This window comes from Coenobita brevimanus, chromosome 62 (assembly GCF_032717465.1).
Source record: "Coenobita brevimanus isolate Jiangsu-jjx chromosome 62, ASM3271746v2, whole genome shotgun sequence".
Taxonomy (NCBI): domain Eukaryota; kingdom Metazoa; phylum Arthropoda; class Malacostraca; order Decapoda; family Coenobitidae; genus Coenobita; species Coenobita brevimanus.
Genome location: NC_137015.1, coordinates 37,394,563 through 37,409,898, shown reverse-complemented (window position 1 = coordinate 37,409,898; position 15,336 = coordinate 37,394,563). Strand labels below are relative to the sequence as shown.

Sequence of the window (15,336 nt, the reverse complement as noted above, 5' to 3'; positions counted from 1 at the left end):
ATATAAATATCACTTAGGCTTCTCCCTTCCTTTCTTATATATATTTTTATTATGAGAATATATTATATGGCATATTTCAAGGGGAAATAAACAGCGAAAATTAGCGAACGAGTGCACGTGAGGTGTTATCAGGTGATAATTAGCCAATTCCAGGTGTATGGCACTATCACCTTATTTCTTTCTTGTATATATTATTTGGTATAAGAATAGGGCATACGGCTTATTTCAATGGATGAAATCAGTGGAAAATTCCAGGGAAGATTTACTTAGGTAGCACAGCCAGGCAGGCGAGAGGAGAGGTTAATGGAGGGGAGGTAGGGAGGGGAGTCAAGAACGGGGAAAATTGGCTAAATTGTCAACAATGGATGGGAGTACAGATGAGATTAGGAGTGCTGACTATTGTTGGACATTGGCAGTACTGATAGATGATACAAGCCACCATTTGAAAGCCCGGGCGAATTCAAAATAACACAGAATCACAAAAGTGACGCCCCGCGGTATGATCCCTTGCTCCCAAGCGTCACGAAAGTGATGCCCCGCGGTTAAGGGGTTAACTGGTAACTCAGTGCCTTAAGTAGCATTTTTTATATCAGTCTGTCATCATTCCAACACACTGATATCAATTGGATAACTTATTCACGCACTTCTGTTGAGGATATATTCTATACTGTAGTTTGCTGTGTGACCAGACTAACTTTTTAGAGTGGTCAGAACAGTGGTAGAACTTTTAATTTCTTGTGCCTGAGGATGTTTGTTTTTATTAAGTTAATGCCAGACGATTTATTCAGCTTGTGAAAGACACTCTTAGAATGAGAGGGTTGTGATACAAAGTGATGGATGTTGTAGTGAGAGGTAAAAAAAACTGTATTCTCAGGAGGTGCAAATCCAGACACTTGCAATTTCCAGAAGTGTAGGTCCTAAGCTCTCGGACAGTCTGTTGCATTCAAATCAGTGTGTAGTTTCAGCAAGCAAAATGTTCAGTTTTAAAGTCATAGATATTATGGTGTCTCTAGATACAGTAAAAGCATGAGGAGAAAACATTCAGATGATAGAGAAGTTTTGAGTTTTTAAAAATATGCAGGTAGTAGAGATGTTATTACAAAAAAAAAAATCCAGCTCTGAATTACAGTACTCAGCTGGTCCCATTTCTTTGAAGCAAGCCACATACTGGTTTACAAAACTTAATCTGCACAAGTGTCCCATCAGAAATGTAGAGCAGTAATAACTCACTGATTACTCCACAAATCATAAGGAAGTGAGCAGGTAAGGGCGAGGGCAGGCTAGTGAGAGTAATACTGGAGTTGATTTTGATTTTCTAGTCCTTTTTCAGTGCAGTGCAATAAATGCTCTGTCACTATATTTGGAATGGGGTACAGAGGGTATGACTCTGTAAACTACTCAGTATCCATTTTTTTTCCACTGACCTTGAGGTTGAAGTGAGAGAAGTTCACTGTCAGCTCTTCTCATTTGAATCTCTGCGGATTCACATGTTCACCTGCTTCTGTCCGCCCCCATTTTGGCCATTTCCATTGATTACAGTGCTGCAAAACCTGCTGCCAGCACCTGCCTGCTGTCAGTGTATCTGGCTTGAGTAGTATATAGTACAATTTTTATAGAACTTTAATGCATGAAATACACTACAGTATTATGTAATACTACAGTTGTAACAACCAGTAATTCTGAGTAAATGTATAGCCCATAAATGGAACAGCCAGTCATGGAATAAAGACACTAAATACCTTTAAAATTATAATTAATCAGCACCTTGAAGTTTATGCCATAAATTGCAACTTTGGACTGTAATGGCTTCAGATGTTCACTACTCATACAGTCAGTGTAGTTGTTAGTGTAAAAATTACAAAAGTCTGCTTATGGAGGACTAGTACGTTGGTGTAGCGAAATAAGGGTATTGAGTTAGGAAGGTAATAGACAGCATAATATAGTAATAAATGCCGCTGGAATTCCTCAAGGTGTATGTAAACCTAATTGTTCTGAATGATTTCTGTGCATGGATGTTTTGTTCAGCTGGGTTATTTTCACCTTTTTTTTTTTTTTTTTTTTTCCCCTGACCCTTTACTGAGCAGTGCTGATTTTTTAATTAAGCCCAGGTGAGGGTGAAACTAGGTAAGAAGATATCATCAAGGTCTTGTGTAGGGATGAGCTGAAGTGGTTTGTTCATGTGGAGAGACTGGGGATGATAGTTGTTTTAACCACTTTCATCCAGAGATGCCATTTTCACATATTATGTTATCACCAGACTGATTTCTTCAGTTTAAGGATAGCCTTAATGAACTCTTTCACTACTCACAATCATTCCAAAGTTGAGTACAAACATTTGGAAGTAGCAAGAATAAACTAAATAGATTTCACCAGTTTCAGGAGATATAAAGGTGTGTGAGTATGAGTGTGGATGGAAGAATGAAAGGCTGTTGAAGGAAAACATGGGACAAGGTGTTGAGAGAGGATCTTAGAGCTGAAGGTTTAATTGGAAGGCTACAATAAAACTGTGAAGGATAGAGAGTTGAAATTAGGTAAACAACAGTATAGATGTACAACTATAGATGATGCCATAAAATGCTGATGATATCCCAGCTTTCTACTAACCCATCATCACCACTCCAGGGCTGCTGCTATTTGGCCGCACCCCCAAGAAGGCCCGGGAGATGGAGCAGCAGATCAGAACACGGCAGGTCACCAAGGAGTATGTCTGTCGGGTTGAGGGACAGTTTCCAAGGTGAGTACATGGGTGCAGGGATGGATGGATGAACAGAGGGATGGATTAATGGATGGGGCATGATCAGGAGGGTGGATGGATGGATGGATAGATGAACAGAGGGATGGATTAGTGGATGGGGGATGGTCAGAAAGATGGATGGATGATTAGCTGAGTGGTTGGTTGGGGGATGATTAGAAGAAGAATGCCTAAGTTTTATGGCTGTTGACTACATAAGAATCATGCAGAAAGTCACTTTTTTCTTAGTCCCTGTTCTCACTTGGAACACGATCTGCTGTTGTCGGTATATGTCCAGATCCCCTGTTTTACTGCTGGATGAACAGTGACAAGCAAAAAACATACTGAGTCCACCAGTCTGATGGGTATAGTGATTAGAAGGTTGGGTAGATAGATAATATGTTGGATTAGTTTAATAATGGGTGAGTGGAAGGATGAGTGGTGGGATGATTAGAGAGTTAGGTATATGGTTGGATGGTTGAGTGGTGGGATAATTAGAAAGTTATCTACAGTACAGTATATGGCTGGATGGTCGAGTGGTGAGAAGATTAGAAAATTAGGTATATGGTTGGAGAGTTGGTTGGATGAATGATGGATTGAATAATTTGTTGGGTGGATAACTGGATGTTTGAAGGAGAGGAGGGATGGTTAGAAGATTGGTAGATGTTTGGATGGAAAGTTGGTTGGATAGAGGGAGGGTCAGATGGTTGGTTGGGTTAATGAAAGGTGGAAAGATAGATAGAAGATTAGTAGATGTTTGGATGGAAAGTTGGGTGGATAGAGGGAGAGTTGGATGGTTGGTTGGGTGAATAAAAGGTGGAAGGATAGATATATAGGAAGATTATATGGATAGGTAGAATAATGGATAAATAGGTGAATGGTTGTGTAGAGGGCTTAGTATATGGATGGTGAGGTGGACAGAGGGTTGTACGGTGGAAGAGTAGGTAAATGAATGTTTGAATAGGTTGCTGAAGCATACATTTGGATGGTTGGGATGATAAAATTGAGTAGATTGATCAAAGGTTAGAGTGTGTGTTGGATGGATGGAAAGTTAAATGGAATGGATGGATTGAAAGTTTGGTGAAAGAATAAGTGTGATCATACATGTGTCCCTTCATGCCCTCTTCCTTTCCCTTTATGGCAAGGTTTCTAAACTATCTATTCTATCTACCTGTTGCCTGATGCCTCAGTCTCATAAGGGGTGATGCAAACAAATTGCCTCCATGTTGCTCTGTCCCCAGCCATGTCACTGCCCTCCTCCCAGCTTACACCACCCACACTCATATACCTCTCCACTCCATCCCTCCATGTCATTCTTGGGCTCCTACCCCCCCCTCTCCCCCTGCATCTCACTTGTACACTGTCCTCATCAGTCTCTCACTCATCATCCTCTCCATATGGCCAAACCACCTCAATGTTTTTCCTACAATACTTTTGATCATACCCACATCCAGACCACAATGCTCCTTTACTTCCTCATTTGTCAGCCAGTCTTCACATGCAGCTCCACATGCTCCTCTCAGAGAACTCATTTCCACTGCTCTCACTCTTGACTTATGTCCTTCTAACAAGGTCCAAGCTTCACTTCCATACGATAAAGTGGGTATCAGTACTATCATGCAGCGACTTTTTTTACTACATGCTCTCATCCCTATATTTTATCACTGCTTTCAAAGAACCAGCAAACTTTCTTCCTTGTTGCACCCTTTCAAGCATTTCATCAATTTTTGTCATAGATTCCTCAGCCTCTCTTTTCAGTCCCCTTTTTAAAATCATGCAAACTTTCCCATTCCATGCACTCCATTCCCTTCCTATAATATTTCCAAACACTCACCATTCTCCTTATGCCTTCACACACCTTCAGGAAATGCATCTTTACATTCGCTTCATCTTTCCCGTTTCCACGTCCTTACTCCATTTATTTCCTCTCTCCCTGTCAGAGTTCCCCACCTTAGCTCACTAACTTTCATTTTTCCTGCCCATCTTGAATTTACACTTTTCATCCAGTCACTGCAGTCTTTATGTCTATTGCTGTTTGCCCTTTCCTTTGTAATTTCCCTTCTACCCCTCCACAATTCTCCCAGCATCACCCCCTCTCCCTCAGTTTCCTCTGTTTGGTCTATTCCCTTCACTTACCATCTTTGTTTTTTGTTTTCTTTTTAATTTTTCCTCCTTCCTTCTTTATTCCTTTACCAGTGCAGCATAAACATGTATAGTACAACGTACTACCCATGTAAAGCAGGTGGATGGTGGCCATTACAAAATATGCACACACATCCTCTTACAAAATATGCACACACATCCTCTCTCTCTCTCTCTCTCTCTCTCTCTCTCTCTCTCTTCCCCCCCCCTGCACTCCCACAACTCACTGCTATCACATTGTGCAGGGAACACATTGAGTGCAATGAGCCAATAGAGGTGGTCAGCTACAAGATTGGTGTGTGCAAGGTGGCGGCAACAGGGAAAGACTGTCGCACTGAGTTCCAGCGCCTGTCATACAATGGACACACGTCTGTCGTCCTGTGTCGTCCTCACACTGGCCGCATGCACCAGATCAGAGTCCACCTTCAGTACTTGGGTAAGATGGGGCTAAGTAGAGGTAGACAATGCAGAGGTAAGGAAGGGAAAGATGTGACCATTATCTGAAAAGAGAAAGAAATATTCTATTACACTCTTAGAAACAGGATGAAAGAGCACGAAAGAAATGACTATGGTGAAGGGGGAAAAAAAATTATACCCAGTGCAGATTAATACAAAGAAGGGGAAAGAGCCTAATGGAATGACTGTTGATAAAACTGGTGTAAAGAAAGGAAAAGGTTGTATGATCAAAGAAGGATGACTGAAGATAGGACAGACAAAAAAAGAAATAAATAGTCAAGATAGGAGACTAGAGGAAGGTAGACAAGATGGTAGATGTAGAGGAAGAAATATGTAGGAAGGCTTAGGCAAGAAAAAATCACAGATAGGTAGGAGGAATGTAGACAGGAGGATGGAAGGCCTGGGAATGATTAGGCAGGAAAGAAGCAAAGGGGGGTAGGAGGTTGGGTCAGAAGTGCTAGTCACCTGTTGGATGAAAAGTATTACTCCATTTTTCTTGCTGAAGCTGTCCTTGCCTAATTGCTTCCTTTGCCCAAATGGTGAATGGAAAGATTTGTGTAATCATAAAATTTTGAATATATTTTGAATATATGGATCCTGTAAGTTCTTATTACTACAGATCATTCGTTAGCAAAATGATAATATGATAAGCACTTTTCTTACAAAGTTGATCCACTGCCATTTTGAAAAGCATAAAAATAAATACATATAACTCTTGACAGAGCCCACCCAAAACCTGGATGTCATCATACTGTTTGCTGCATCATGGTCATCAGGCAGCTAAATTTTCTGTTATGTTTTACTAAGAGCTGGGTCTATAAAATGTCATCTAAATAGATGACCAAAAAAAATAATGTAAAAAAAGAAAAAGAAAACTCCATCATATGGCCAGTTTCCATGGTGCCAGATTTTAAAAATCACAGGCTTGGTACCAGTACATCGGCTGTAACTTATGTGACAAGTGACATTTAGCAGCCATTCAATCATTAGAGACGAATGATGCTCACCTTGTACAGAGAGAGAGAGAGAGAGAGAAAGTCTCTTACAGATCAGGGAAGGGCATTTTATAGCTGACAAGTTATGGTGGCCTCTACCAGAAGTTTATTATAATGTATTTTGTCATTTAAAATGGAAGTTAAACAGCTTTTTACGTAATGTTTACACTGTTTAATCATTTTGTTAAAGTACTACTTGCAGATTAAGAACTTAGAATTCCATGTATTCACAGTAAGTATAAGAATTTTATAATCAAATAATCTTTCCTTTCACCATACTGTACAGGCAGAGGAAGCAAGCAAATGAGGAAGCCTTTAGTGAGAAAAATGGAAGTGCAGTATGTACTACTTTTTCACCAAATGGTGGAAAAGCATTTCCAATCCTTTTTCAGCATGTATATTACTGTACTAGAGTGGATGTAAATGATTATATTATTCAGTAAAATCATATGACAAGAGGGAAGTTCATTAGCAAATGCATCCCAAACTTTGTGAAGTATGGTATACCCATGAACTCGTGAGTGGTGTAGCTGGGGCGTATCATGTATCCAAAAAAATCAATCCACAGTTGTGTATTACACCTAGCATTCCTATAGGTACCAACCTATAATTATAATCATGATCTTTTATATACATCGCCTGTTAATTACTTGCTTTAATGCTGTTCAGCTTTTTTTTTTTTTTTTTTTTTCCTGAGTTGATCAAGATTAGGATACAATTTTCTTACTGCAAGGGTTAGATACAGCCCTCATTAACCCCTCCACAACTTGAGGGCTCTTATAATAATAAAATCTGAGGGTAGAAAGATTATAAGATCTGGTGATTGATTTAATTAAAGTTCACCTGCCATCCATAATTGCACTCACCATCCTTTAACAGTGTATTTCATCATCATCTCAACCCTGTTTCCCACCAGTAAATGGGATGGATCAGGTCCAGTGATGGGAAAGGTAAACAGTAAATTAAAAGAAGTGTCAGTAGAGTGTCCAGTGAAATGGTGTTTTCTTTCACTTGTTAATCAAACCTAAGTAAATAATCCAGTTAATTTGATCCAGTACTTTAACTTTCAAACTGTACCTAGCAATCTACCAGTAGCTGACTCTATCTCACACTCTGCTACCATTTCTTTGTCGTTAACTTTCCCACTAAATTTACCAGTACTCTATACACTGACTACCCTCCCTCAAGCTTTCATTAAGCAACCATATGACTTTAACACTCCTCTACAAGCTTTTTAACATCACCACTTTCCATTAACTTGCTGACTACACCAGTCTCCACTAACTTTTTTACTACATCAGTCTCCACTAACTTCTAAACTCCTTTAGTCTCTTTTAACCTCATATAACTATAGCAGTCTTTACTAACTTCCTAACTACACTAGTCTCCACAAACTTCTTTATTATACCAAAGTTCACTAACTTCCACACCACACCAGTATCCCAGCTCTATACCTCTTTGTACTAATCACCCTCCTCCAATCACAGGCTACCCCATCGTGAATGACCCATTGTACAACCACACTGTCTTTGGGCCAAACAAGGCGAAGGGCGGCATTGTAAACAAAACAGATGAGCAGCTGATCCAGGACCTGATCAAGATACACAATGCTGAGAACTGGCTTGGAATGGATGGGGATGCAGAGTACTCCATGTTCAAGCCCAGGGAGAAGACAGACAATGATGAGGAGGGTAGGAGGCCAGTGTTTTGTTTTAATGTCTAGCATGTGGTGGAAGGATGGGATGGAGAACTGTATGGATGAGAATGGTGTGGGATGGAGAGTGGGATTCCTGATGGCAGAGGATAGGATGAGATGGAAGTGATTTGTTCATGACCATTCCCCTTGGGATTATGGCATATGGCTATAAGTTGATAGATAATGATCAGTTATGGGAGTTGGTATTCAGTCTTAATTGTCCATTAGGTCCATTGTGTGATTTTGCCAGGGTTTGTTAGAGAAGACTTCCTTGTGGAGACATTGCAACCAAGAGCTGCAGCCCAGAGTGCGACAAGTGCTTGATATTGCTATCACATGGAGTAATTGCTGAAAGTTTTTGGAAAAGGGGAGCAGATAGAGAACATATTATGTACTTCTATGCTGGTAGACCCTTACCTTGCTAGAAGTTAACAGTCCCTCCACTTTGTACTCAGTGATAGGCTGCCCTATCATTGAGTACATAATGGCAGGGCAGTTACAGTGCCAAGGTGCACTTGCAGGGTGTCCCTGTTGCTGTCCTGGCAAAGGGGCCTGAGGCCACTGCCACAGCCACTGGCCACGGCTGGTGGGCTATGTGTTATCCCCTATCTTGACTTGGGGCGGTGCAGGCAGGTGCGGCCTGTGGTTTGCCCCCTCCTTTATTTATTGACCATGAGTAAATCAAAGTCAAGCATAAAAAGCAAGCCTGAGCAAACCAAGTCACCCAAGGGGTTCAGAGTGGCATATTGGAATGTGGGTAGCTTGAAGGGTAGAGGGGGAGAAGTGGTGGAGACCTTGAGCAGGAGATGGGTTGATGTCTGCTGCTCAAAGGAAGTTAGGTTTAGAGGAGAATCAGCAAGAATGATTGTTGGGAAATATCGTAGGTAGAAGTCATTTTCAAAGGGAAGTGTGGACAGGTACAGTGGTATGCGTGTGCTTGTCGAAGAGAAGTGGGTGGAATGTGTTATGAATGTAATGAGAGTAAATGAAAGGATTATAGCACTGAAAATATTATTTGGAAAGCTCCTAGTTGTAGTATTATCGGCATATGCACCATAGGTTGGCTTGGATGATGATGGACAGATTCTGGGATGATTTGATACAGGTGGTTGGTGGTATGGGGAATGATGAGATTGTAGTTTTGGGTGGGAATTTAAGTGGTCATGTGGGTGCAGCAGCTCGAGGATATGAAGGAGTGCATGGGGGATGCACACAATTATGGTAAGAAGAATGCAGTAGGGGAAAGGATACTGGAGTTAAAGGAGCCAATGAACATTATTGTGTCCAACATGCTTTTTGAGAAAAGAGAGGGTGGGTTGATTGCACATGAATCTGGGAGTAATAGTAGCTAGATTGACTATTTACTGATCAGGAGGGCTGATAGGAGGTTAGTGAAGGATGTTGAAGTTAAATGGAGTGAAGAGTGTGTGCAGCAGCACAGATTACTGGTATGTGATGTGGTACATAGTGAAGAGGTAGCGAAGGAAAGGACCTATGTATCCAGGAGGAAAATGTGGAAGTTAGAAAACCTGACAGTAAGGGATGCCTTCTATAGCGAGATGAGTAGAGCAGTGGCCGAACAGGGAACTGTAGATAGAAGTGTGAATGAGCAGTACGGGACTCTCAAAAACAATCTCGTGAGAGTTACTGATTCAGTGTGTGGATGGGCAAGGGGCCCACCAAGACATAAGATAACATGGTTTGGGATGAGGGTATAGAAGCTACAGTTCAGGAAAAAAGATTTTTTTCCAGGAATGGAAAAGAGGTCATAACAGAGAGGAATACTTGGCTGCCAAGCTTAGGGCCAGAAAGAAGGTATACAGGGCAACATCTGAGTCTCGGAGACATTTACTGGATAGTCATAGAGTACTAGAGCCGAAGAGAAGAATGTGGTGTTTAAGGTGGTAAAACAGATGAAGAGAGAAAACAGGGTTACTTTAGGTGAGCAGTGTGTGAAGAATGATGAAGGAGAGGTAGTGGTTGATAGTGAGGATATTGAAGATGCTTGGGGAGAGCATTATAACTTGCTCCTGAATGAGGAGTTTGGAACAGGGAAGGTTTGGAGTCAGTGGATCCAACTTTTGACCCTTGGCCTTTGATTGATGCTGTTTCTGTGAGGAGGGTAATCAGCAGGATGCAATTGAGGCAGATGGTGGGTGTGTCTGGGATGACTGCTGAAATGGTGAAGGGTATGAGTGTGTTGTTCCAGATGACTGGTGGTATATGTGTTTGAGGGGAAGGGTGATGCCATGAAAAGAGGAATTATAGAGGCATAAAACTTTAGGACTAGATAATGAAGGCAGTGGAGAGTCTTGGAAAAACTGAAAAGGGATAGAGTGAATTTTGATGAGAAGCTGTTTGGGTTTATGCCAGGCAAAGGGACCACTGATGCAATGTTCATTGTCTGACAGCTTCATGAAAAATACAGAGTACGAGTATATAGGAAAGAAGAGGAAGCTGTAGTTTGTGTTTGTTGATATGTTGAGGGCCTTTGACAGAGTTCCTTGGGAAGTGGTGAAGTGGGTAATGAAAAAGCTTGGGATCAAGGAGTGACTGGTTAGAGTGGTTATGGTTATGTACAAGGGTGCTCACACTCAGGTGAGAGTGAGCAGAGATTTGAGTGATGAGTTTTCCATGAATGTTGGTGTGCATGAGAGGTCCATCTTGAACCCCTTATTAATTAACAAGGGGCTTGAAGCTCTCCTGCATGACATCAGAAATGGACATCCATGGGAAATGTATGCTGATGATGTTGATTGTGGAGAATGAGAGGAAGAGATGGAATGGGGTACGAGTGTTTGAGAGTAAACTCGGATAAAAAAAAGCATCATGATATCTAGGGCTGGTGGTGGTACTGTCGTAGCTGAGGGAGTGTGGCTGTGTGCAGTTTGTCACAAAGATGTGGGAAGTAATCACATCTCATGCAGTGTTTGTGGTAAGTGGATGCTTAAGAGATGCAGTAGGCTATTAGAGGTAGACTGCGAGATAATGCTGATTTTGAGTGTGCGGTGTGTCGGGGAGAACATGTAGAGATGGTCTGGTGTGAAATGATTGATCTTGCTGTAGTCTCATGATTGCGTGGGGGAGTTTTGTTGTTTGCGGGACGTGTTATATGTTGGAGATGGGGCTGGAGCTAGCTCTGTGGCTAGGGTAAGGAAGTGTTGGAGGAAGTTAAGGAGCTGTTGCTTCCCCAGACATTGAGAGGGCTCTCTCTCCCTCCATGTTAAGGGATCCTTGTATGCAGCATGTGTTAGAAGTGTAGTGCTGATTGGTAGTGAAACCTGGACAGTAAAGGAAGAGGATATTCATAGGCTCAAATGTACAGAAATGATTAGATGGATGTGTAGTGTATCCTTGAATGAAAGGCCTGAGGGGGGGGTTAAGATTGCAATTGAAGAGTTGAGAGGACGGATGGGTCTTGGATGTATTAGTGTTGCAGTGAGGAGGGGTAGATGAAAGGATGGAAGATGATAACTGGATGTGGAAGATGAGAGGTGTTAATGTTGAGGGTAGGGTTGCAAGAGGCAGACCAAAAATGACCTGAGATGAGGTCATAGAGTGTGACCTTAGGGATAAGAGACTGAATAGGGAGGCTGCAAGAAATGGAAGAGTTTGGAGAGCCACCATTAGGTTACCAGGGCTGACAAGTGCAAGCATGTCAGAGTCTTTATGAACTAAATGAAATTAAATTATTTGTGTTACTAGTCATGCTCTTGCTGAGAGCAGGGCAGCTGATCAGCCATGCTTATTGAGATTAGAGTGACTGCCTTATTGTCTCCAATTTGTACAGTATGAGAGGTTGTCTGTGAGCCAAAAGTCTGGTAATTGCAGAAATGATAAAAGGCATCATTTCTTAAGGAGTAGGTTTGGCGAAACCATTTTCTAGGTTGTGTAGATATAAGGTGAAGGAATGATGAGAAATTTTTAAGTCTACTTTTCTTGCAGGTGGCTCCCAGCGCAACACCCCGAGCCCAAAGGAGAAGTCACCGCCCACTGTGACCACTCCCAGAGTTACGTCTCCCCCAACCTTGGTGGCTCCCCATGTTGGCTACCAGTCCCCCACTGTCCCCACTCTCTCCCCCATTGACCCCCAAACTCCCTTGGAAACACCTGATCCAACTAAGGCACTCAATGGTAAGGCTTCTCTTTGCTGTTATATTCTTTATCCATCTTTGCACCTGTCCACTGTTCCTTTCACTTCAATTCATTTAGTCTTCTGTTTGTCCAGTGTGTACTAGACTTGAAAAGTTAATATTTGCACATTGTGGACTGTAATATGTATACTGTATAATATTGCAGTACTGTATATGTACACGGGTTATGCAGATGCTAATTTTATTTGTGCAGTATAATTATGTCCTGTAATTTAGAAGGACACAGTTGGTCAGGTAAGTACAGCTGGATATGATTCATAAAGATTAAGTGAGAGAGATGCATGGGTTTTATTTCACATAATGCCCCTCAGGGGCAAGTGTCTCGTCACTCGTCTTAAAAACCTGGACTCAGTACCCTAGCCTAGCCCAGACCTTGACCCCTACAATCCTGGTAGGGAAATGGTGATGAATGAATACTAGGCTGCTCCTGAATATGTTAAGTGTATAATATACAACCTTCTGTAAGTTTACACAGTATATGCAGGGTATAAAATGTAATGTTTTATTTAACTTTGCTGCAACATTTTTGTGTATAGCCGTTCATTAAATCGTGATGCAAATTAAAGATATATTCTGACCCCATCATTCGAAGGTTGGCCAGGACATAAGAACAGTGTTTGAGTATAAGGCAGGATAGTACCGGTAGTAAGTTCTTATCCACAGCTATCTGGTATTACCTATGTCAGTTTGTATATCAGTATTATAAGGTGATGCCTCTCATTGTACTTCTCATTCATTGTGCATGCCCGTTGATTGATTTTAATATGTTGTGATTGGGTCTTTTCTGTACACTTTTTTTTCTTTTTTCCCCTCAGAGAAAGTATGTTTTATACATAAGTGGAAAGGATAAGGAGGGGGTGGGGTCCACAGCACCACAGCTTGATGTGCCACATCTACTGAACACGACTTTGTGTTGTTTAGGTTTCCACTTTCTGTGGAAAGGGAGGGGGGAAAAAAAACTTGTTTCAGACAAAAATTAATAGTTTTCACTCAAGGAGTGGTGTGGTTACCATCATGCATTTAGTTCCGTACTGTAGCAGTTGTCATTATATATTGAAATTGTTGTCCACAAGGTTCTGCTTCCAGATACTGAGATGTTTGAATGGTGGGAGTTCAAAAGTTTAGGATGTATGAAACTGAGAATATTGTAAGCTGTTTGGCCTAAACTGAGCACTCTATTGATAATTCTCTTCATCATTACCCCAGCCTCTTTTTTCCCACCTAAAGATGGGATGAGGTAGAGAAGAGAAAGCCAAGGAAAAGAAAATAATGGGTAAAATAATTTACACCATGCCCAGTGAAACTGATCAGTCACTCACTTCAGTTTTTTTTTTTCCATCTGCACTTTTTTTTTTAAATAGATGTGCTTCACATTACCCATCAGGTAAAGTAAATATGACAGTAATGAAGTTGAAATGAAGTGCATGCCCTTGTGTGCTCCTCCTTACAAAATTCATCCAAGCAACTCAGTCTCCTGTCAGTTCTGTAACATCATCAACTGCTGTGCCTCATTTACGTACTCGTTTGCCATATTCATCCACCTACTTGGCCTATAGTTTATCATTCCTCCATCAGTCTCACTCACATACACCCATTTCATCACCCTCATTATATTCATGGTCATCATGCAGCCGTACCATATAGGCGTGCACCCTTGAACATTTTTCAACAAACATTCTTCCTACACATCATTTACATATCACATTATTTCCTATTCTGCCCACTCTAAGCACTTCATACACATTCCTCAATAAACCCATTTCCATATCTGTCCCATTTCCATTTATGTTTCTTCAGACTTTTCATTCTCATGCCACACTATAGCTTTGTACCCATATGTAAGTGGGCACTAAAACACCTTCATGTAGTCCCGTTTCTGTTTATAACCACTATTTGTCGATCTGTCTATGTATAACCAGATGCATTTATCACAGAAGAGATAGCCTCAGATGAATTTCCTCCATGTCATTCTGTCCTCTGCAGTCAGACTGACCTTCCTCCAACACACATCCCTTTACTCATATATCTATCCATCCCTTCCCTCCAACTCACACCCCGTTACTCCGTCCCATCTCTCCAGCTTATACCTCCTTACTCCATCCCATCCATCCATCTCATGCTCAGTCTTCTTCTTCCCTCTCCACCTCACTCACATACAATATCCTGGTCAGTTTCTCATTCTCCATTCTCTCCTTATGGTCAGACCTACTCAGTCAGTCAGAGGTAGTTTAGGATGATGTTATTGTGTGAAATTGTGTGATACAACATTTCTGTATTGAAAGTTAGAGTAGTATCCTGTACCAGTTTAAAACATGTCCTGGTATTGACTGTCATACCACTAGGTACACAGGCCAGCTACTTTCCTTTCATTGCCTTGATTATGATAGCTGTCAGAACTAACTAGCCTGAATTTGTTCCAGTAGAGTTAATACTGTATAGTCACCCCTTAGTGTATGATCAGGAAGCATGAAAGGAAAATCAGTCACATAATTAATGAGCATATGTCGAGTGAATTATGTATAACATGGGTTCACTGGAGGTACATTCCTGGATTGTGCCAGCTCAAGGGCCTAAGTTTAGAAATCACTCCCCCCCCCCCAGTACTTTTATGAAATAAAATCAAATGAGTTTATAATTTAAAATGTATGAAGGGAAAAAATATATTAAAATATTAAAGAATAAGTAAGTAAAGACATGTGAAAGCAACCCGGTGACAAGAGCAGGCTGGGGAGACCTACACTAGTGTAATACCTTCTGTTCTGCCCATGAAGCAGCCACCTTGAATAAGAGGGATGACAGCTGGCTTACTCTTAGGGTTCAGTGGGATGGTTTTCTAGTATTTTGAGGAATTTTTGGTGCATTAGGGATCACAACAGTGAAAGTGTAATGTCATTACCATCATCATCATCTAATCCTGTGTTGCCCCATGAGAAGCGTAGGAGCCCAGGACTACCCAAGTTGGTCCTGACATTTAACCCCTCCGTGGCCGAGGGTCAGGAATTTCACGTGCTCCCTTGGCCGACGTCAGGGCATTTTTCTGAAGTTTCGAAAATTGTTTTTCCTTGCCATATTGAAGGGGAAGTTCCTGCACACCTGGCAGTGCAAATTTCAGCTTTCAAGATCCACCCTGTGGTGTGCAATCGAACGTGGAAGTTGCGTAAA

General features: G+C 41.4%; 1 protein-coding gene across 1 annotated transcript in view; it reads left to right on the top strand.

The window, feature by feature from the left end:
* LOC145404063 (pseudouridylate synthase RPUSD2-like) overlaps positions 1–15,336 on the top strand; it is a 473,336-nt gene that overhangs the window by 442,820 nt on the left and 15,180 nt on the right. Inside the window, exons 8-11 of the mRNA XM_080275665.1 lie at positions 2,623–2,734; positions 5,119–5,309; positions 7,812–8,015; positions 11,966–12,154. Coding sequence (XP_080131791.1) covers positions 2,623–2,734; positions 5,119–5,309; positions 7,812–8,015; positions 11,966–12,154 — 696 coding nt within the window. The remainder of the gene's footprint in view (positions 1–2,622; positions 2,735–5,118; positions 5,310–7,811; positions 8,016–11,965; positions 12,155–15,336) is intronic.